Source organism: Crotalus tigris, unplaced genomic scaffold (assembly GCF_016545835.1).
Source record: "Crotalus tigris isolate CLP2741 ecotype Arizona unplaced genomic scaffold, ASM1654583v1 scf7180000024340.7048381, whole genome shotgun sequence".
Classification (NCBI taxonomy): domain Eukaryota; kingdom Metazoa; phylum Chordata; class Lepidosauria; order Squamata; family Viperidae; genus Crotalus; species Crotalus tigris.
This window is the reverse complement of record NW_024100510.1, coordinates 6,713,874-6,738,450: the sequence shown is the minus strand read 5'-3', so window position 1 is coordinate 6,738,450 and position 24,577 is coordinate 6,713,874. Positions and strand designations below refer to the sequence as shown.

Genomic DNA, 24,577 nt, shown 5'->3' with positions numbered 1-24,577 from the left:
AGGTTATTTGTAAAATCAAAGCAGTCAGATAATGGGTGTTGGCAGTACTACATAGCCTACAATTTGGAATGATCTTACACTGGATTTCCTACACATAGCAGAAAAGCACTCTTAATGATCTGCAAGGTCGTCTCCAATTTTATGGATTCTACTGTATTCAACACATTGGCTTAAACTGGAACATAAATTAGTTAAGTTTACAAGTTCACAAACTAGAAAGTGTTGTCCTCCCTTCTTCCAGCTCATTCCATCTTTCCTCTTATACCAGGAGGGAACAGTAAGGCTCTAGTGTGGCCTTTGGAGATCTGAGGAAGGAGAACTATCAGAATTTGTCTTTTACTTCCCTTCTATTTATCTTAGGATCCAAAAACCTGGTAATTTGATATGATAAAAGTCAGAGCAGTCATCACAATGCATCAGCAACATTGTCAGTAATCAGTTCCATGTTCTTCTATAACCACCTGAGTACAATAATGTTATTGTTATTACTATAGCAGTAATAATACATCGTAATCATCATCATGATCATCATCATCTTTATATGTAAGTGTGCAAAAGTGTTAACAAGAAAGTATTGAATAATTCCATGGAGGCAGGATACTTTTTTCCTACTTTTGCTACTGTTGAATCTTTTTACTTTGTCTGTGGCTGGATGTGAGTGTATACAGACAGGTAGGAATGGCAAATAAATATAATTTAGTAAAGTTTAGCAAGAAAGCATTTTCCCAGTGCTTCATATATTTAGTATATATTAGTGTTCTCCTTCAGGTTTCTCTAACAATGAAATTCCTTCACCTAAAAAAAAAAGATTGATAAAAAAAAGTCAAACCTTTGACATGAAGCATATTAAGAACGCTTGTGTTAGTATCCAATAGTAAAATATGTCCTCTTTCTACTATGACATTATCGCCATCTTGTGGTGGATGTCCATTTAACCAGGTCATGTTTTTTGACCATCGTCCACAAAATTGAATTTGGAGGGTGTTCTAAAATGAAACAGAAATCAAATCCATTAGCAACACAAATTTTGTAGTGAAGAAAATAACACATGGATAGATCATATAATCCTTATTTTACATGTCTGCTTGGATTGAGTACCTCATTTTATTTTATTTTTTTAGCGTATGAATCAACTTGTGGCAAAATATGATCTTATGTAAGTCAAATTCAATAACCTCCAATTGAACAAACAAATCAGAAGCAACCTCAAAGGCAATTTACAAGAATAAAGATTAAACATAAACAAGGATTTAAATGGTTTAAAACATCTATGGAGATGAAATAATTTCCAATAAACAATCTTAAAAAATGTCTGGTCAACCAAATATATAACAATTTACTGGGTGTGAGAAAATTTAAAAAGTGACTAGTTTGGGATGGTTGGCTAACCAACCTGAGGGAAACTGTGCAGTGCTTTGGATTCAAAGTCATGCAATCTCAGGGAAAGATCTGGTCACTTGGAAGTAGACAAGCGCAGTTGTTTGTGCCTCCATGTGCTCTGAAGCATCTTTTAAGAAATATCCCCCCCCAAAAAACATTACTAGTTTGAGGGATAATCTACCTTGTCTTTTCCTACTTTGGGTTGGCCACAAGAAACTGAAACAAAGAAATGAAACAACTTGGGTGGTGAATGGAAAGATTTTCTTCCTGAAGATAGAAAGTTTCATGGTTATGATACTACTCTGAGAATATCTGTGTGTCAATCAAGAGTACCTGAAGGAAGTGGCTGTGTTGACTAAGGGCTTGTGTAAATGCAGAGAAAAAGAACTCTGATCATGACTGACTTAACTGACTTTTGAACACAAAGAGGTAGCAAGGCTTTACTGTAAAAGGAGAAGCAGAGCTGTTAAGAAGATTTGGTAGGAGGGGGAGACTATGAGAAAGAGACTCAGAATAACTCTGCCTTAATTACTCTAGGTATACGTTGTCCAGGATAATTTGTTTCAAAATTGTATTACCCTACCAGCAATAAAGGTCTTTCCAGAAATCCAACTGTTTTTTGTATTTTGCGCTTGCCAGCCTTGCAGAGTTTGACAATTGACTCTTATGTGAAGAGGAAGAGATGATTGCAGACCTCTTAAGTGCCAAGAGATACTGGAAAACTCCCAAATATCTCTTTGTTGTTGACTTATATGTTCAGACAGATGGCTTATCCCTTCTCAAAGCTTTCATCAGATGTGATTTCATGAAATTTTCAAATAACTTGAAAGAGATTTTTTCACTAAAAAAATGACTGCTGTACAGTGGACACATACATTTTATAAGCTTCATCCTGATAATGAAATATAACTTTGTAAAGGATGCTTATCACAAGAATGTGTGACACGAGATGCTACTTTAAGCAAAACTACATTACTGAGCAAGTTAAAAGGAGTCAACATAACACCTGTGAATTTCATTTTAGATGCTGATCTAAGTCTATTATTTTTTCCTGAAAATGTTCATTTGGGTATTTCCAGTGAGAATTTGTAGCACATGAAAAGGAGAGACAGCATTACGGTGGAAATGAGCAGCCAGAAGGTTCTGGCCAGCAAAATCTTTCCAGAAAAAGGACAGACCATAAGATCACCCATATATGCTCCAGACAACTGTTGTTCATGAGTGGACTTCAGGAACTGAGGTTCTGTGTTCAGTTTATGAATCAAGGGATTTCAACCAGGTGTAATGTAGTATGTATTGACAAAAAGATCCCCACACCTCATTTCTTAATCACCTTTGGAAATGGTTTAATTGCTTTTCAGAAGCTTCACAGGATCTCACAAGGGGAGTGTCAAGAGCCAAGGAAAAAATATCAGGCTTACAGCCTCATGTAGAGCACGCATTAAGGGCATTTGGTTTGCAACTAATAGGAAAAAAAACCTACAAAAGATTTGAAGTATAAAAATTTAAAAGATATTAAGAGAGCAGTTGAATTGGGAGAATAGAATAGAATAGAATAGAATAGAATAGAATAGAATAGAATAGAGCTGGAAGGGACCTTGAAGGTCTTCTAGTCCAGCCCCCTGCTCAAGCAGGAGAACCTATACTGTCTCAGACAAGTGAATGTCTAATCTCTTCTTTAAAATCTCCAGTGATGGAGCACCCAAGATTTCTGGAGGCAAGCTGTTCCACTGGTTGATTGTCCTTACTGTCAGGAAGTTTCTCCTTAATTCTAGGTTGCTTCTCTCTTTGATTAGTTTCAACCATTGTTTCTCGTCCTTCCCTCTGGTGCTTCAGATACTGGAACACTGCTATGGGGAGAGTGCTGCTCAAAAAACAAATAAGGTATTTCATTATTTGAAAAGATAAAAATTGCTTACAGTAAACATGTATAAGAAAAAAAGGATCAAACATTGAGTTATAGTAACTTGGAATAAGAATCTATTTCAGCAGGAGATGATGGTGACTATAACAAATGCACTTCTTTTTCTGAAAGACACAGAGCTTTCTCAAATAGAAATATTTTGGATTTCTAAAAAGCACGTTAGGTGTAATGCTAAAATGGAGATATTGCCAAAGACTTTTTCAGATCATAACCCAGTGACTTTAGCATATAAGAGAAGCCAGACAAACCTTATTGCATTCTTTGACCAGGTGACAAAATGGATGGACCGGAGGAATGCTGTGGATATAATTTACTTGAACTTCAGTAAGGCATTTGATAAAGTAGATCACAACCTCCTACTTGACAAGATAGAAAAATGTGGGGTAGAAAGCACCACCACCAGATGGATCCATAGCTGGCTGACTGGCCCTACTCAGCGTGTGGTCCTCAATGGAACTGCATCTACATGGAGGGAAGTGTGTAGTGGGGTGCCCCAGGGCTCTGTTCTAGGCCCAGTGCTCTTCAACATCTTCATCAATGATTTGGACAAGGGGATAGATGGGGAAATCATCAAATTTGCAGATGACACCAAGCTGGTAGGAATAGCCAACACTCCAGAAGACAGGTTTAAGATACAGGAGGATCTGGACAGACTTGAACACTATCTAACAAAATGAAATTCAATTGTGAAAAAAGTAAGGTTCTACATTTAGGCAAGAAAAACCAAATGTACAGGTATAGTATAGGGGGTACCTTGCTCAATAGTAGTGACTGTGAGAGGGATCTCGGAGTCCTAGTGGACAATCACTTAAATATGAGCCAGCAGTGTGCTGCAGCTGCCAAAAAAGCCAACTCAGTGCTGGGCTGCATTAACAGAGGGACAGAATCAAGATCACGTGAAGTATTAATACCACTTTACAATGCCTTGGTAAGGCCACACTTGGAATACTGCATCCAGTTTTGGTCACCACGGTGTAAAAAAGATGCTGAGACTCTAGAGAGAGTACAGAGAAGAGCAACAAAAATGATTAGGGGACTAGAGGCTAAAGCATATAAGGAACAGTTGCTAGAATTGGGTATGTCTAGTTTAATGAAGAGAAGGACGAAGGGGGACATGATAGCAGTGTTCCAATATCTCAGCGGCTGCCACAAAGAAGAGGGAGTCAAGCTATTCTCCAAAGTGCCTGAGGGCAGGACAAGAAGCATCAGATGGAAACTAATTGAGAGAAGCAACCTAGAACTAAGGAGAAACTTTTAACCAATGGAACAACCTGCCTCTAGAAGCGGTGAATGCTCCAACATTGGAAGTTTTTAAGAAGGGACTGGACAGCCATCTGTCTGAAAAGGGTTTCCTGCCTGAGCAGGGGGTTGGATTCGAAGACTTCCAAGGTCCCTTCCAACTTTTATTATTATTATTATTATTATTATTATTATTATTATTATTATTATTATTATTATATTATTATTACTACTACTACTACTACTACTACTACTATTATAAAAGGAATTAATCACAGACAACTGTAAAGAGAAATTAAAAGATTTTTTTTAAAAAAATAATCTTAATAAAGGCATCGACATAAGGACAGTATAGAATTCCAGCAAAGCCTTTATGAGAATATTAAAAAGAAAGAAGTTGTAATAAACAAAAGAAACACACATGACTTGGTGACTGCTTCTTGGCCTTTTCCTATACAGCTCTGGCTGATGAGTCATTGTCTTTAGAACACAGTCTTGCATTCTTGAACCATTTTCCTAGGACAAATGGTCTGCAGTTGAATTGAGCCATTGCAAATGAAGCACTTTCATTTTTTCCTCCTCCTGACCTTACAAGTAGTTTCTTGCCTCTTACTTTTTAGAGTTATGCAGATTATATCTTGTATGCAATTTATCACAAAATTACTATCTGCTTTTTTAAAAATTTTCCTTCATACGCCATAGCTTAGTAACTTAATTTAACTTAATTTAAAATTAAGGCAACTAGTATTTAGAGCTGGTTTATCTACTAAAATTTATTTGTAATATATATGATTTGTATGCAAATTTAGATCCTTCCATCTCCTCCAGACACATGCTTCATATTTTTCTGAAAAGATGCCCTTTTGCATACTGACCCGTTGTGGCCAGTAAGTCATAAGCTATTGTCATTACCACTGGATTTAAATGCCAACTAACTGAGCCAGGTGAATCCATTTCAGTTGTCCCACATTAAAGCTACAAAGACAACAGTAATCACCATCCTCATTGTTGAGGTAGAACAGAGCTCAGATGCCAGGAATGCACATTGATGTAGCCACATAAAAGCCCAAAGATTATCTATTCCAACAAATCTCAAATCTGAAGTCAGACTGATATAGTCTAAGATAATATGCTTGTCCTGAAAATTTCTGGCATTACCAAGCTACCAGCTTTTCAAGAATCTTGATTCAAAACATCTTATTTTTAATTCAAATCAAATCATAATGTGATATAATGAACAACTACTTCTTAAAAAAAATATGCAATAACTGTGTTCCATACACTGCCCCCTCTTTAAAAGCAGAAAGCCTAATTAATACTGAACTTTCCTTATGTAGGTCTGTGAAATATAAGAAGTAAAGAGCTACTCTATTTTATTAATATATTTTATGTGTCTTGGATTTCTACTTGCCTCCCTGTTTGCTTTTTAATCTCATTCGCCACATTGAACATCGTTCTTGGTAAAAAGACAATAAATAAGCAAATTTAAAAAGGCAAGTTTATGAAATATAGTATAATTAATTAGTGAATTCTTATTGACTATTTGTTCAATAAATAAATATATTTTTGTACTTTTTATCTGTGTACATTTGAGACCTTGACCAGGAGTGCCCACTTATAAAAAATAATTCTGTTGTTTATAGATGATAGAACAAAAAATGTTTTGTGGAGGGAAAGAAGGAAAGACGGAAGAAAGGTTGAAGTTGTCTTTCTTTAGTTAGTAAGGAAATGTCCTAATAACTTTGTTATACCGATATATATAACATAAATATCTGCCCATACTATAAAAATAGATTTTTCCATTCATATATTATTCTGTAAAATCAAATTTCTCTCCTGCGTTTCATTCTTTCTTCAAGATTTCATTTAATTAGGATAATTTTTAATGGTAACCAAGCCGCAGACATTTTGCTGCAGATTTTATTTCTTAGATTGAAATCAAAATAGCATGTACAAAATAAAATAATTACCTGAAGTAAGTAATTTTTAATTTATTTAATTAATTTTAATTAATTGACAAGCACATGAGTTCAATCAATGCATATCAGTGCAAAACATTCAAGACCAAATAGATAAGATTTGAACCAAATCATATACATTATGAAAACAGTTCAATGGAAAAGAGTTTTAGTAGTTAACTATGCTACATGGAAACATAATCAGAACACTGATATGAGGGAGAAATGATGTCAGCATAGGACTATTTCAGTACTCTTGTTCCTGCTTTAAAGAAAATCGTTTTTTTTTCCTGCTGCTTCCCTTGTTTCATCAAACAAGAAGCAGAACTGCAAAATTAGATAATGCAGGCATTAATATTAATCTCCAATAAGCCAGCAGTTGGCTTTGGGTGCATGAGCTGCTATGAAGTCCCTACCTGCTCTCAGCACAACTGGGCAAAATGTACAATTGAATAGAAAAAAGATATATGTGAGACATTCAGATGATATCATAAAGGAAGTCATGCATCTATGAGAGAGAGAATGTGCAGAGCATATGAAAAAACGCACAAATATATTTTTGATGTCCAAAAGCACTTAAAGCCAACATTAGTTTTAGTAGCTTTTTCTGAGAAGATTGTTTTTCCAATAGTTAATCACTTAAGAGTATTTATTACTAGAACAGGGCTTCTGGAGTTTATTAAAATGAAGGGAATGAACTGAGTAGCAAAGTCCCAAAAACAGAAAGAGTTGCTCATGTCACATCTCTGCGAGCTGCACTGATTGTCAGTTTGCCTCTGAATCCAGTTCAAGGTCCTGGTTTTTAACCTTTAAAGTCCTTCATGGCATGAAACCAGGTTATCTGAAGGATCACACCTCCTCAATTACCTCAGTTTGCCTCATTAGATCTGATATGCCACAGGTAGCATCATCTAGAGATGTACGTTTGGTGGGACCCAGGTAGCAGATCTTTTCTACCATGGCATGCTCTTATGGAACATTCTTTCACCCAAAGTTAGATTAATTTCACCCTCTTGATGTTCTTGAAGTCTCTCAAGATCTGGTTATGTCACCAAGTCTAAGAGTCCCAAGGAACCAGAGATATTTCTAGATGGTTCCACTACTGAGATAGATATATTCATTCTCTCTTTGCTAGGGTTTATATATTTTTGCTTTTAATAATAACAATGTTTAGCGTTTAATATTGATTCTTACATTGTTGCAATGATTGTTGCACTGTATATGTGTTATTTTTTCTGGTTGTTGTACACCACCCAGAGTTGCTTTTTTGTGAGATGGGCAGCCATACAATTTTGATTAATAAATAAACAAATAAATAAACATTTATAGATTATGGCTGTGATGGTTGAAATTGATCCCCAAAGGCCTTATGAAAGAGCTATGTTTTAACTACTTCTAGAAGGCCGTGAAGATGGAAGTCATTGCCTTAGGGAGAAAGTTATTCTTTTTTTAAAAAAAGGGAAAGCTGAAACAGAGAATGCCTGCTGCTAGGCCCCCTTCTGCTTTGCCTCTTAGCATGCACTCCCCAATACTTGGATGTCTATTGATAACCAGTTTAGTTCTTGCAGCAGAAGTGTAATCCAGCAATATCATGACTGACCACTGACCATGAATATTCCTGCATTCTAGATCAGCTGAAGTTTCCAAGTAGTCTTCAAGGGCAGTCCCATATTGAATGAGTTACAGTAATCTAATCTAGAGATGACAAGGACTATTGTCATCAGTGATCATTCTAAATGCATCCTGCTCCAGATAAGGCCTTACCCAAAACATTGGGTAAAGCTGTGCAAAACATTACTGGCCAGAGTTCACCAGTTGCTCTTTGAGTAGCAACTGTGAGTCAAGCAGATTTCTCAGATTGTGAATCTGCTCTTTTTAGATGACCTCATCAAAAATCAGCCAGTCCCTGAATCAACAGCCAATCAGTCTTGCTTGGGTTTTATCCCATCCAGGCCTAAAAGACTCTACACATCAGATCATGACTTCCATGCATCTCCCAATGGACTTAAGATAGAGATGGATAACTGAGTATCACCTGCATATTGATGATACCTCATCCCATATCGACATATGATTTATTCCTTTGATTCTTTGTAAATGTTAAACTAGATGAGGAAAAGGGTTGAACTCTGATGCATTCCATAATGAGTGTCTCCCCACCACAACTCACCTCACCCCCATTAGGACCTGCCCAATCAGATAGGAGCAAAATCATGATATTACCATGTCCCTGGCTCTCAGTTATTTAGAAATATGTGGGATAGACAGCATCACTACCAGATGGATTTGTACTGCCTGACAAACCATACTCAATGAGTCATCCTCAATTGTACTACATTTACACAGAGGGAAGTAAGCAGTGGGGTACCACAAGGTTCCATCTTAGGCCCATGACTCTTCAATATCTTCATAAATGATTTAGATGAGGGAATAGAAGGAGAACTCATAAAGTTTGCAGATGACACTAAGATGGCAGGAATAGCCAACATCCCAGAAGATAAGTTCAGGATCCAAAAAATCTTGACAGACTTGAACAATGGGCTCTATCCAACAAAATGAAATTTAATGTGGAAAAAAGCAAGGTTTTCCACAGGTAGGAAAAACCAAAGGTACAAGTACAGATTAGGCAAAAACTGGCTCAAAAACAGTAACTGTGAGAGGGAGCTTGGAGTCCTAGTGGATGATCACTTAAATATGAACCAGCAGTGTGCAGCAGCAGCCCAAAAAGCTATTACAATCATTCATTGTATAAGCGGGGGCATAGAATCAAAATCAAATGAAATATTAGTACCACTTTATAAAATCTTATTAAGGCCGCACCTGGAATATTGCTTCCAGTTTTGGTCACCACATTACAAAAAAGATATTGAGATTTTGGAAAAAGTGTAAAAGAGACCAACTAACATGATTAAAAGCCTAGAGACTAAAACATATGAAGAACAGTTGCAGGATTTGGGTCTGGTTAGTCTAGAGAAAAGAAGAACTAGGAGGGACACGATAGCAACATTCCAGTATCAAAGAAGAGAGGGTCAACATATTTTCTAAAGCACCAGAGGGCAGGACAAGAAACAATGAGTAGAAACTAATCAAGGAGAGAAGCAACCTGGAATTAAGAAGAAACTTCCTAACAGTGAGGACAATTAACCAGTGGAACAGCTTGCCTTCAGATGTTGGGGGTGCTTCATCACTGGAGGTTTTTAAGAAAAGACTGGACAATCACTTGTCTGAAATGGTATAGGGTCTCTTGATTAAGTAAAGGATTGGACTAGAAGATCTCCAAGGTCCCTTCCAGCTCTATTCTGATTGATTCATTGAGGTCCATCTCATGCCCAGACTGTCAAACAGGTCCAGATAATCCCAGTCCTCTAGAATCCCCTTCAGCTCCACCATTTTCTCAATAACCACTCCTCAAAAAGAAAGGTTAGAGATAAGACAGATGTCTGTTGGCATCAGACATTATCTTCTTGAGGAATGGCAAACTATGGTCTTTTTAAGGCAAACAGTCCCTCCCAAGCAGTAACTACTGTAATCTTCAAAAGTAGCCATGCCTTTCCAGCAGCATCTTTTCCTATTCCCTTATTTCTTTCATTGTTATCAACTATAACACAACCCCTTCACTTCACTGGTAACTATTTATCTTCCAACATGTAATAGTAGAGTTTCCACTACATCAGGGGTGTCAAACTCGCAACGTCACGTAACGTGTCATGACGTATCGTGATTTTTTTGCCATTGCCGGCAATGGGGTGGGCGCAGTTTTGCTATGATGCATCCGGCCCATGGGGCAGTAGTTTAACACCCCTGTACTACATAGTAGTTTCTCAGATAAAGCCCTTGGCAGACAAGGCATCTTTTTGTATTTTGAACATTTCCTATCTTTTTAGGCCAATGGGTATTTAGAAATTTGAATAGTAATAGCAATAGCACTTATACTTATGTACCGCTTCATAGTACTTTACAGTCCTCTCTAAGTGGTTTAGTATAGTAGTAGTATAGTAGTAGTAGTGCCTCACTATTCATAAAATTACAGTCATAGAGGCCTGGTTAGAAAGAAAGTTAATTAGGGTTTGAATCTCTTTCTTTCTCCTTAGATATATTAGCCATACAACTTTTCTCTTCCAAGATGTTCATCTACATCAGAATAAATACATACACATTAAATGTCTCTCTTGTTCCTTAGATTTAAGATAAAAAGTGCACTGAGTTATCTAAGAGTGTTTAAAAGCTATCCAAGCATATATACAAGAGGCAATCTAATTCACAGCCAATACCTGAAATCAATATAATCTAGAAATTTTGTAGAACGATATAGCTAGAGTCAACCAAATAATACAAAAACTGGTTCAGCTCAAATCCATACCACAGTAGCTGGACTGTATTTCACCAGCCATTGGACAAAGAGTCTGCTAAGGGAGGGGGACAAAAACAACTCTCTTAATTTTATTTATGTATTTGCTGTGCCAGGAAGAGACTTCCTATTATTAGTTATGGTTCATAGAAGGAGGGTCAGAGTGGTCAAGACAATAGGAAATCTGTAAGTAATGTATTAACACTCCCCACCTGGTCCTACAAGAGCAAAGATGTGAGACTTTGGAACATTAAAATCAAATCACAGAGGCTGACATAACACAATAGAGCCTTGCCCTTGCCTTCATACTCCCCCCTCCAATACATACAGACTGACAGATTGCCATTTAACTAGCAAGCATGGAGAAAGTGTTCCTGTTCACAGTCACCAATGAGGGACAAGGTTAACATTTTAAGTGATGGAATACAGTGTATATATTTCCCCATGCCACAGAGCTAGGACTCCAACACCACCTTTCAGAACACTTAATTTCAATGATGGAAGACGTTGTGCGTACTTTTCAGGCTGCGAACTCTTGACAGCTTCTCAGATTAATACACCAGAGAGATTTGCTTTCCCTTAGCCTTCTCCTTAGCCACCTGAAGGGAAGCAAAACCAGACATTCAGAAATGATGGAAGGGAGGAAGTACATTTTTGTTGCCAAGATGCCTTTTTTTCCAAGGAATGTATTAACAACCATCTGCTCTGATTATCCATGTAGCAGTAGCCACCATATTCTTGCAAAAATAGAAACCATTATCTCCTTGAGGATACAACATTATTTACACAAACAAATGCTGATTATTTTTAGCTCTTAGGGAAATGTTGTCTGAAAATCCAGTCCCTAATTAAAAAGCAATTAGCAAAGTGAACAGAGGAATAATTTTAAAAGACAATGTAGTATTTACATCTTCTTCAATGTGTATACCTATGGGTATAGGGTAGGCGCTACAGACAAAAATATGTTCGCGTCACTCCGTGCTCTGGTTCAAAAAGGTTGCATAACAGAAATAATAAGGTTGATGGATAATTGTCCCAAAATGCAACAGAAATGGCCAAGTAACCCCTTTGTATAATTGTCTCAAGCTTTGATTTGGTATTGGCAGGAACAATTTATGCTATACAGGCAGTCCTTGACTTACAACCACAATCAAGCCCAAAATTTATGCTGTTAAGTGAGACATTTGTTAAGTGAGTTTTGCCCCATTTTGTGACCTTTCTAGCCACAGTTATTAAATGAATCATGGCATTTATTAAGTTAGTTAATGACTGCTAAGTGAATCCGGCTTCCCCATTGACTTTGCTTGTCAGAAGGTCACAAAAGGCGATCACATGATCCCAGGACACTGCAATCATCATAAATGTGAGTCCATTGCCAACTGTCTGAATTTTGATGACGTGACCATGGGGATGCTCAACAGTCATAAGTGTGAAAAACAGTGATAAATCACTTTTTTCAATGATGTTGTAATTTTGAACGGTCAGTAAATGAACTGTTGTAAGTTGAGGACTGCCTGCGTTTGGTTTTGCCCTGTCTTTCTCTTTTGGACTATCCACAACAAGCAACACCAAGAGGAAAGTAGCATGAATCTCTAGTGGCATAGGACAGGGGTCCCCAACCGCTGCCCCAGACCACTATCGGGCCATGAGCTGTTCAGAACTGAGCCACCTGAAGAAGAAGCAGGCGGAGCACACACACATCCCCACTTACACGAGCAGCTGGTGGTGCATGTGCTCCATTTGCATGAGCAGTGGGCGCACATGCACGCTGCTCGCACAAATGGAGCTTCATGCACACACACTTGCCAGCCACTGTCACGGAACCATCCCCTCTCCCCCCCACCACCAGTCGGCAAAGCCAGAAAGGTTGGGGAACTCTGGCATAGGAAGCCTCACCAAATCACAGGTTAAAGCCTCTTTCACTCATCCCAGTGCTTTGCATATTGCAGAGATCAATGCTAGCTTTATACATCTAGAAAATTGTAAAACATACTACTGATACAATACCTATGGATTATTAAGTTTAGCATAATTATATGGAAGGAATGCACCTTCAAATACTATATACTAGGTCAAGACAAGTGTTTTGTTCTAAAGGGCCCTTTAAAACAACATTTTGTCCCCTGAAGATTGTAGCACACAATTCTCAACAATGGCATTGTTTGATAGGAGTTGGTTTGCAACAATTTGTAGAGGTGCAAATGAGGTGCAAATGTTTAATCTTCACTAAAACTCAGGGGGTGAAAATGCAATTGAAAATTAAATATTTTGCTGGCAAATTTCAACGGGGTCTCAAGGTGTTTTTAGGTATTCATCTTTAGTTTACAAACACTGAACAAAGACTCAGTCTGCATGTAAGGGCCTTGGAGCTTTCTAGTGACACCATTTTCTATTGTAGATATTGTTTAAAATTATATTTATTCCTGTTGGTATGAAGATATCATATGGAAAAGCATTCTCAAAAATAGTGATAAATAGTATTCCAATTTGAGCTCTTTAGTGGAATGGTGGGAAAAGGAATATTAGCTTTATCAGCAGGGTAGAATTTCATTGCTGATCACAAAGGCTTAGCTGCTCTCAGAACATTGCATAATAATGATTTACAGTGTTCTCTGAATATCATTTTTATGATGACATGCAGACGGTCCTGTATGGCATCTTTACTATAATGTCAAATACCTTAATTCATCTCCTGCCATTTTTATCTGAGCTAACCTGCTGCTGGAGAACTTGCCACTTGAACACAGAACTCATCTAGCAGCCTACAGTACATTTCTCCCAACTATCTGGGTAAGAATAAGTAGTAATGGTAGTGTTGCTGTTAATGGGTTAATCCAGTCTTCCCCTGAGTGATCCCAGAGACTTTGGCCTACAAATCTTACCATCCATGACTGACAGATATAATGGCTAGAATAGATTACTATTACATGTCAAAATATCTAGAAAGATCCAGATTAAAGAAGATTTAATTTACAAATCATGGGAATTTGTATATTTTGATCAACTCATATTTAAGTCCCAGTTCAGGCACTCAAGTGTATAACAAAATAATGATGATGATGATGATGATGATGATGATGATAATAACAATAAAAATAATAAAGTTAGAAGGGACCTTGGAGGTCATCTAGTCCAACCCCCTGCTCAGGCAGGAAACCCTATACCATTTCAGACACATGGCTGTCCAGTCCCTTCTTAAAAACTTCCAGTGTTGGAGCATTCATTGCTTCTGGAGGCAGGTTGTTCCACTGATTAATTGTTCTAACTGTCAGGAAATTTCTCCTTAGTTCTAGGTTGCTTTTCTCTTTGGTTAGTTTCCATCCATTGCTTCTTGTCCTGCCTTCAGGTGCTTTGGATAATAGCTTGACTCCCTCTTCTGGTGGCAATACCTGAGATATTGGAACACTGCTATCATGTCATCCCTCTTCCTTCTCTTAATTAGACTAGACGCACCCAATTCCAGCAACCGTTCCGTATATGTTTTAGCCTCCAGTCCTCTGATCATCTTTGTTGCTGTTCACTGTACTCTTTCTAGAGTCCCAACATCTTTTTTTACATTGTGGTGACCAAAACTGGATGCAGTATTCCAACTGTGGCCTTACCAAGGCATTATAAAGTGGTATTAACACTTCACGTGATCTTGATTCTAACCCTCTGTTAATGCAGCCTAGCACTGTGTTGACTTTTTTGGCAGCTGCAGCACACTGCTGGCTCATATTTAAATGATTGTCCACTAGGACTCCAAGATCCCTCTCACAGTTACTACTATTGAGGTGCCACCTATACTATACCTGTGTATTTGGTTTTACTTGCCTAAATTGAATTTAATTTTGTTAGATAATGCCCAATGTTCAAGTCTGTCAAGATCCTTCTGTATCTTAAGCCTATCTTCTGGAGTGTTGGCTATTCTTGCCAGCTTGGTATTATCTGCAAATTTGATGAGTTCCCCATCTAGCTCCTCATCCAAATCATTGAGGAAGATATTGAAGAGCACTGGGCCCAGAACAGAGCCCTGGGGCACCCCACTACACATTTCCCTCCATGTAGATGCAGTTCCATTGAGGACCACATGTTGAGTATGGCCGGTCAGCCAACTACAAATCCATCTGGTGGTGATGCTGTCTAACCCACATTTTTCTATGTTATCAAGTAGTAGGTTGTGATCTACTTTATCAAGTGCCTTACTGAAGTCCAGGTAAATTATATCCACAGCATTCCTCTGATCCACTAATTTTGTCACTTGGTCAAAGAATGCAATAAGATTTGTCTGGCATGATCTGTTTTTGAAAAATCTATGTTGGCTTTTGATATTGACTTTGTTTGCCTCTAGGTGTTCACTGATTCATTGCTTGATTATCTTTTCCAGAATCTTCCCAGGTATTGAGGTCAGGTTGATAGGTCTGTAGTTTCCTTGATCCATTTTTTCCCCCTTTTTTTGAAGATGGGAACTACATCAATTCTTTTCCAGTCCTCTGGTAGTTCCCCAGTGCTCCTCTGAAGCTAAGTGAACTTTTGTTTAGGACTTAGATATCAGTGCCTTCAATACTTCATCAGTACTATATTACAGTTTAGAGATGTTCGGCATATACAGTATTGTACATTTAATAATGGTAAAAGAGAAATTCTCTTCCAAGCTATGCTAGTGCAGCCTCCTGGGCTCTTCCAGAAGTTGGCCTGGTACGTTTGCTACTGGACTGATGAATGACACACTCTCCCACCAGCCATTATTGGATAAATCTATTTACACAGAAAATATTGACCTGGACCAGTGAAGTGGGACTGGAAACAGGAAACTAGCAGAGCCCCAAAGGAAGAAAGGCATTTCCAGCCAAGAGTGTTAGCAACTCAAGCTCATAAACAACAGCACTATCATTAATTACTCAGACAGGGGCAGCCACAAATACAGCCAGAAGATTCAAAAGCCAACTGGAAAGAGTTTCGCTTGCTGATGAGTTGAGAGGAGGGGAGGAAAGTGGGCAGTTTCAGGTCACCACCCATAACATAAGCCAGTTCATGGGCTGAAAAGGCTAATTTGCACATGGACAGAAGCAAAAGGAAAGCATAAATCCTGGATGGGAAAGGGGGGAGGATTGTCTCTCAGCATGGGAGTAATCACTGCAATTTCCAGACCCAGAAGGTAAGGCACATCACCCTACTGGTAATTAATTAAGGAAACAGAATGAAATGGAATATTGGGTTGATCGAATGGCACTTTCACATGAGGGCAACTGAGAAGACAAGGGTGATGCTGTGTGTGTGTGTGTATGTACCATATACAGGCTGGGAGGGGCGGTTTTATCACCATTTTCTCTTGGTACAGACAACCATCCCCAGCCATAAAGACCCAGCCTAAAACCACTTCTCCAATAAAATTCACAGTAAACTATTGAATTGTATTATGATTGAATCATTTTATTTATTATGTTTTATTTACTTATATTTATAATCACATTTATTATTTAAGTATTGAACTAGGGACCCATAAAAAAAACAGACATGGCTGGTTAGTTCAAATCATTATTGTTTGTAGCATCTATAATTTTCTGTCTCACTATTTTACATTTCTCGGTTTCCTTCTCTGCTATGCATGTTATTCTTGCCAGGAACATAAAGTTTATTAGTTCAGATCTTAGGAAATATTTCTCCCAAATTTCCTATTGTCCTCTTTGAATCTAATAATGTGTATTATAATACAATTATGTTATATGAGCTTCTTTGTTTTTTCACGCTGCCAACTATGTGTAGACATTCCTTCTTTTGCCCTTCTCCAAGATTTCCTACTCCTTGGCTCATCCGAGCAATTTATTGAAATTATAGATGTTATTATCAACCTTACGGGCAATAAAATCTCAAATCATTGTATAAGCAGGTTCTAAAATACATACAGAACTCCTGCAACTCAAGGTCATCTCTTGCAAATGTAAGAATATCAGTATCCCATCACAATATGCACATTTCAAAGAGATAATATTGTAGTGTGTAAGCTTTATATTAGGGAAAACTGTCCATAATTATCAATAATCTCACTAGGAAAGTTCCAAAGTTTCTGCAATATTCTTAGAAAAATGTGAAGGCTGTCAACTCTAAAATGAACCTGGCTGAAACCATCTTGCTCATTCTAGGTTGCCACAAGAATGAGAGGGGGAAGTGGAGGTTTTCTGCTAGTCTAAACAATTCTCTGTCCTGTGGGAACCAAGGTCATTTCTGTCAGTTAGATTGGGGAGTTGAGCATTCTGTCAGAAAGCCCACCACACTATTCTATTGGGGGTGGGACATTTAACATTGTAATAATGTTAAATGTCCCTCTTCGGAGGGAATTTCAGACTTGGTTTCACTTTTTACCATGCTGATACTTTGTAACCAATAAGCATGTTCTTTGAGGAAAACCTCTAGCCTCGGAGTTCTGCTTTAATTGGTCTCATCTATTGGAACCATGACAAAGACTATTAATCTTTTTGACATGCTACCATTGAAGACAGAATCAGTGGTTGACTTGCACACATTGTTTTGGACCTTATACAAGTGAGATCACATCATATTTTTGCTATATATCATTTTTTGGCTTTCAAGGGAACTTGAAAAGCTTTAAGAATCACATCAAATATGTAATTAAATTATTCAGTTCATTAAAACACTCCTAGTTTTCTCAGGATCACATTGCACTTTTTTCCATATCATGTTGAAGGTATGATGAGTAAGACCAACTCAGCAATGATCAAGTTCTCCTGAAAAAATAGCAGAATATATTCATTTATCCCAGGGTACTCAAAGAAATTAAAAATATGCCTTGTCAATCTCCTCAAGCTTTTACCATTGGTAACAACTCAACCTGGGCTAAGTCTGTTCAGGACATACCTCTCCATGAATGCTGTTACTGAACAACTATAGAACACATCCCTGTTCACATTTATTTCAAAATATTACTAGCTCTGATTTATGGGATTTGCTTAGAAATTAGAAAGTGACATTAGAACTTGAGGTTCTTCGTTGCATGAAGGTAATGGCAGACCCATACCCATAATCAAGTTTCTTTTTTATGATGCTGCTCTACTGTAAAAGATTTAGGATTTTTTAAAATAGGCATATTGGAAGAGAGGAAAATCTCTACCTGCAGAGCTGCTATAATATGCTAATGACCAAATATTAATCACCAAGTCTTATTACCTTTTCACCTAGTGTTACATGACCATGAAATTAACAGAATAACTGAGTTGGAAGGGACCTTGGAGGTCTTCCATTCCAACCTCCTGCTCAAGCAAATTCTTCTTAAAAACCTCCAGTGATGGAACACCCACAACTTCTGAAGGCAAGCCTTTCCACTGATTAATTGTTCTTGCTGTTAAGAAATTTCTCCTTAGTTCTAGGTTGGATAGTTTGCTTATACTTTTTAAAAGAAAAAGAAAGACAATATATGTGAGAGAGTGTATTTGGGCAGAAACTGAATACCATATGGAAGAAAAACTGTGAAGGAAGTTCTAAAAATGAAACATTAAAAACAACCAAAGGAAGATGTGCACTTTTGGGGAGTTTTTTTAGACTGTGTTGATTCCAAGAACTAGTCAGTAGGTCAATTCCAACAACATAATCAGACTGTCCTGTTGGCAAGCAAGTACAAGGACATGCATAAATATAGAATGAACACTATTTATTTGCTCTATATTTATACTACTTCATGCCCCCAAACCAATGATATTGGTTTAAACTTTAAAAATCACAGCAATCTTCTAACAATACATAACATTTCTTAGTAAAAAGGTAAAACTCACAATTATAAGTACTAGACATCCCAAATGACACAGATGTTAATCCTTAAAAGCCAGCTCAGTTTGTATGATTGAAAGTCAGGAGGGAGGACTCTCTCTCGATCACCATAAAGAAACTGTTCTAGAGGGCCAGTAACACAAATAAAAAGCACTGTTTTCTCTTCCAGCTGAGGGAGAATCTTCAACATTCTCCCAAGGATGGATCTTCTGAATGGATAGATGCATACCTAGTTCCAAGCCATATAGATCAAAACCAACACTTTGAACTGTACTCAGAACTTACTAGTAACAAATGCAGAGTCCATGAAAGACTCTTTTAATGTATAGCAGCTCCATAAGTCAACAGGCAGGCTGCTACATTTTGCACCAAGTACAGCTTCAAAGAGACCTTCAAAGGCAGTCTTATACATGTTGCAATAATCTATATACATAGAAGAGGAATGCTTCTTCAGGAACACTATGGCAAGCCAGAGACCTATATAAACTCAAGCCTTATAAGGAAGAGCATAGAAGACTCTATTTGCAATTACTATACATGATCATTCTTCGTATTTTGTCTTACGATGGCTTCCCTAATATTTTATATGCTCATCAATAAATATTACAGTACATGGAAGGTGAATAATCAAAAAGTGGTGGTCAAAGTCTATCGTCTCCTTTAATTAGCTTTAATGTAACCAAGGATAACAGATAATCTATGTTTATATAAGCTTTTTAAACAAAAATGTTAATATTCTAATTCTTAAAATAGGGTATACTGGGCAGGTAGGCTTAAATATAATATGAACAGACAACAATTAGATATACATGTGTAAGCTCTTCACTAATAAAGAATCCTGCCCATCTACTAAAAGCTATTTAATCAGATGACAATGCTATACCATGGAACCATAAACAAATGGAATAGATTGACAATAACATCAAGTAAAATAATATTGCACTCTATCATTCCTTTTTTGTATTTAGATTATTTAGCCAAGTTTCTCATTTTCCACCAATGCAAAACAGACACACATGCATACACAAAAAAATATGAGTGCCTGATCTGCCTGCATTGATCACTCCATTTCCAGCACCGTATCTGTTCACTCCTACCACAAAAACAATATGTTTTCTTTAGCCTATCTATATACATAGTATTGTTACTATAGAATATGGTGGCCTGGTTACAACATCTTTTCTTAAAAGCTACACAGGTTTAAAAGCAGGCATAATTGCATAATGCAGTTCAGTCTGGAAGTATCAATATAGAAAATTAAAACAAGTCCATCAAAAACAAGTACAACTTACATAAGCTATCTAGAAGGACAAATTTTGAGAATGGAAAGAGAGAGAAAAATGAGGGATTAATGTGCATTAAAGGACTTTTTATTATAAAGAGAGTAACTCTCTAACAACAACAACAACAATAAAGAACTTGAGTCCCCAAGGAAACAATCTTGGATATGATAGCTAATATTAAGGCTACCCTGTTGCTTCCCCCTAAAATTTCCTAATTGTTCCTCTAGAAATAGAGCTTTATTATGTCTGATACATTTAAACTGCAAGCAACAGAAAGTACATATTAGTGTTCAGACTTACTCCCATCTGAATAGAAATTGAATAAAAGCCCCATCATTGAAAAGAGTAGCAATGTTTATAGGTAGTTTAATTTTAGAGTTACAATGATCTCAGAAAGGGTGCTTTACAGCCCAGAAACCATTTCTGGCCATTGCAAAATGTTGTGCTATCCTCCCATGTGGTTACATGACTGCATTTCAGCAGTTTGAGAACCAGTTTACATTTGTGACTAGTTACAGTGCCCTGTGGATATATGACCACAATTCACAATATTTTTGGCTGGGTTTTTTTTTTCTCCAGGATTTGCACTTATGACCATACGATTTGCTTCACAACCACTGTAAAAATGGCCATAAAACAGAGTCTGATCACGTGAGTACCTCGACTTACAACTTACAGCTGAAATTTCACTTCCAACTGTGGTTGTAAGTCAAGACTACGTGTACTTTCAATAGATTAAGGAGACCAGTAATGTAAATCAATTTTGCTTCTTGCTGCAATTTTACATTTGACTTCTTTTTTCAGGAGTGGCACCCTCTTTACACATTACAGATTCAAAAGGGACAAAGCAGCAATCATTTAAAATACGCACCAGTCCAAACATAAAGTATATAATTCACTTTTAAATACACACAAAAAATTTCATAAAGTATCAGTAGAGACTATGGCATATGTTGGTGGGAATGTTTCATTTTACTCACTCATATGCTATATAACACTTCAGCAAACTATGGATGATTATGGACTATGCGGAAGCGTTTATTAGGAATAAAGGGAGGCATGGATTAAGGAATTGGAAAGTTTGGTAGAAAGTTTGGACTTTTCATCTGGTAAGGAATGAAGTTTAAGACCCCAAGAAATGAGATAAGCTCAAGATCAGGTAAGCTCCTATGTTTTTATAAAACAAAGAATGTATACATTCTGAATCTGAGCATGTTTTAGAATTTTGTGAGAAATATTGAGATAATTTAATTGTCACAGACTTTAAACAAAGACGGCATTATCTTTCTCTCTGATGCAATGTTTTACAACTTGTTAACAGTGCTGGATTTCTCAGTTTTGCCCAAGGCCTAACCCTGTGCATCTTCTACTGTATGGGGGAAGAGAGGAGTAGCATGTTTTGTGTACTCTGTCCTTACACCTAGGAACTACTTTCATTTTTTTTTGTAATTTATTTCCTAAGTTCCTTTTTTAAAGCAAGGCTCTTTTCCCATTTAATCTGACAAAGATTGTCCTCTTAAACTAACCTTCTTTCCCCATCTTCACTTCTCTTCCCTTTCATTTCCCTACCCAAACTCACCCCAGGCTATTGCCCTCATGGCAGTAACTAGATAACACACTCTATCAGAGAAGGTTTAAAAAAAAAAAATCATTGGAAAGGCACTGGAGCTGATAGTGGCATCAATCCTAACCTGACACAGGCCAGGGTCAACCATTTATCTCTTGACATTGCCTGTGGATACTGAGGCAGCCATGTTAGCTTTCCTTCCACAGTTTAACAACCTTGCAGAAGCCACATCTCTTGGAAATGCTAACAATATCTGCCCTTAACCTCGGACTTTTGTTCTTGCTGCAGACAAGTTGCACAGGCCTTAATGTTCTTGGGGGGAGGGGGACTTGTTATTTTTATTTAATTTTTAAATCAAGTTACTGAGAAGATAGAGAAATTGGATAGCAAGATTTAAGAAAAATCTACAAGATAATCACGGGAGGGGGGGATGATGGATCTGTATAGTTACATTCCCTCTGCTACAGAAATATTGAGGTGATGGAAGTAAATAACAACCTGCCAGGTGTAACACACATAGAAATAAGGCAGAAATCTGCCTCAGCATAAAGTAATTAGCAGCAACCAACCAAACTACAGCTAAGCCAGGGGTCTTCAAACTTGGTCCTTTTATGACTTGTGGACTTCAACTCCCAGAATTCCTCAGCAAGGCATGCTGAGCTAAGCTGAACAAACACTAAATAAGTGTATTAACTGTTTCCTGAAAATGGATGGCTTTGATATCTTGAACTTCCACACATTCATCACACAATACTCACCTGCCTGAATGTAATCAATGGCAATAGTATGGAATAAAAGACTTGGAGCATCATAGTGGTTTGTAAAACAGGTATTAAGGGAAGTATGTTCTCCTGTGGGTTACTTTCTTATATCCCTAGAATTAATGGAAAACATATGGACTGCTAACTCAATTATCAAAGTTTGCATTACATTTTCGGCATGGAAGGTAGAATAAAATATCCTATGGTTGTTGATGTTATTGTGATTATTAGCATTATTGGCACTTACAGTGATGAAATTGTGAGTTCCAACTGATCAGTCAATGCTCTTTTCTAAGATAGCCAAACTATTTCCTGTCTGTTCTGCTTTTCCATTTCTCTCCCCCGCCTCACATGCCCAACAGTAACTCAGCAAATCCTCTTGCTGTTTGTTTTTTTTTTTTTTTTGCCTTCAGTGAATCTTTTATTTTTTTTCTTAATTTATGCAAATACTGTTAATTTATTTATGCATAGAGGTAATTCTATTTTAATCTGATAGTGCTGACTAATGTCATTATTAATAATAGATACCGGCATAAAGAGGACCTAGGCTACTTTTAAAATAATGTCTGAAGAGTTTCAACATAACTACAATACAGCTGGCTATCAGCTTGATCATTTAAAAAAGAGAAATAGAAAATAGAGAAAATAATGAAAGAGAGAAAAAGCAAAATCTAAAATTTCAGTTCATCACCACTTATTAGAACAGGTAAGTGAGTAAGCTTCAGAGTTCTCTACAATTCCTCCTATGGTAAGATAAGATGAAATAGGCAATCAAGAAAAAAGTTAAGATGAAATTTTGGAATAAATAACTTGGACATTAATGGATGTTGCAGACATTATCACAATTGTTATGGGACAAAGAATCAATTATATATGCAATCTACAAATTGGTCAGTTCAAGAGTTTTTTTAAAAAAATGCATTTTTTAAAGTATTGAGTCTAAGCCATTCACATTCAGCTTAGTTTCACATATCTGGACTCACTAGCCTGTAAATTCCATAATGGAAATCCATTCAGTGTAACCAGCATCAAAGATAAACACTTAGTTTGTTTTCCCTCCAGTGTCTTCATGCATGTTGCTCCAAAAGAAGAGAATTTATGTAGGTCAGGGTTAAAATGGGTCCTTAGTGCTCTCTAGGCTTGCTTGTTTACTTGCAAGTGTTTCATTACCCAACAAGGCAACATCACCAGTTCTGGTGAATGTAGGTTTGTTCCTTGCTTGTATACAGTAGCACGCCCTGTATCTACATTGCACGTACATTGAATCTGCCTAGAAACATTTCTTGACTCAGTGAATCCAGATTAAAATAGAAGTCCAGTATTTCTATTAAATCATTCCAGCTGGAATAATAATTAACTATAATACTCCACAGTTATTTAAGTCTGACCTAAACATCCCTTAAGAATATAACTCTTATATATGGTCAACATATTTTATACAATACATTATAGTATCTTGGTAGTTGATATGTTACTAGATATGGAAGATACAAACGGAGCAATATAACTTTTCAATTACTTTGCTGTGTAATCATAGTACTTACGGTAGCATCTAGTCATGAGCTAATTAGGACTTATGGGACAGGTAATCAGCATTTTTTGTAGGTTAAATTGCATTATGTACAGAAACATAGGTTCCTCATGTTAATTACATGGTACAATAAACATGTAAGGGATTTAAAAAGGAATCCTCAGTGGCTTATGCTTTTACACACAATTTAATTATGCATACATTAATCATGATCCTACATTAATGACAAACTCAGGTGGTGAATTACGATGATGAAATAAGTAGCTAAAATTGGTCTCCTGAAAAATAAGCAGATATTGGCATTCTCAGGGGAACTCTAAGATTTAAAGAATTGGGGGGGAGGAACTTTACGGAAGAAAAGAACCGAGGTTAGTGACAATTAAGCAAATTCAGTAGCTACAGAATGCTAGGTCCCTGTTATGAATGGAAAAACTGAAATATAAAGTGTAGTGAGAATAGAATATTCCAAAAAAGTGTGATTGTAAAAAAAAATTGTTTGAATCTTAGTTTTTTAAATTTGGTAGTCCTCTTTAGATGTTTCATTACCAGACTAAGTAACATTATAACTGCAAGGGAGAACAGGGTTTGCTGACTGTTTATATATAGCAGCTTGCCTGTCAGAGGTTTTTTGGGGGGTGGGAGGTGGGGGGGAAAGGTGGTTCTTGATTAGGGTACTATTTTTGGCTATTTATCTGATGCTGTTTCCTGCTTATCTGGCTGTTGGATGGTGGTGTGGCCTAGGTCAGTGATGGCAAACCTTTTAGAGACGGAGTGCCCAAACTGCAACCCAAAACTCACTTATGCATCGTCGGGTGCCGGGTGGGT

General features: G+C 37.1%; 1 protein-coding gene across 1 annotated transcript in view; it reads right to left on the bottom strand.

Moving 5' to 3' along the window:
* PKHD1 (PKHD1 ciliary IPT domain containing fibrocystin/polyductin) overlaps positions 1-24,577 on the bottom strand; it is a 196,896-nt gene that overhangs the window by 80,058 nt on the left and 92,261 nt on the right. The window contains exon 36 of the mRNA XM_039326212.1: positions 830-986. Within this exon, the coding sequence (XP_039182146.1) occupies positions 830-986 (157 nt within the window). The remainder of the gene's footprint in view (positions 1-829; positions 987-24,577) is intronic.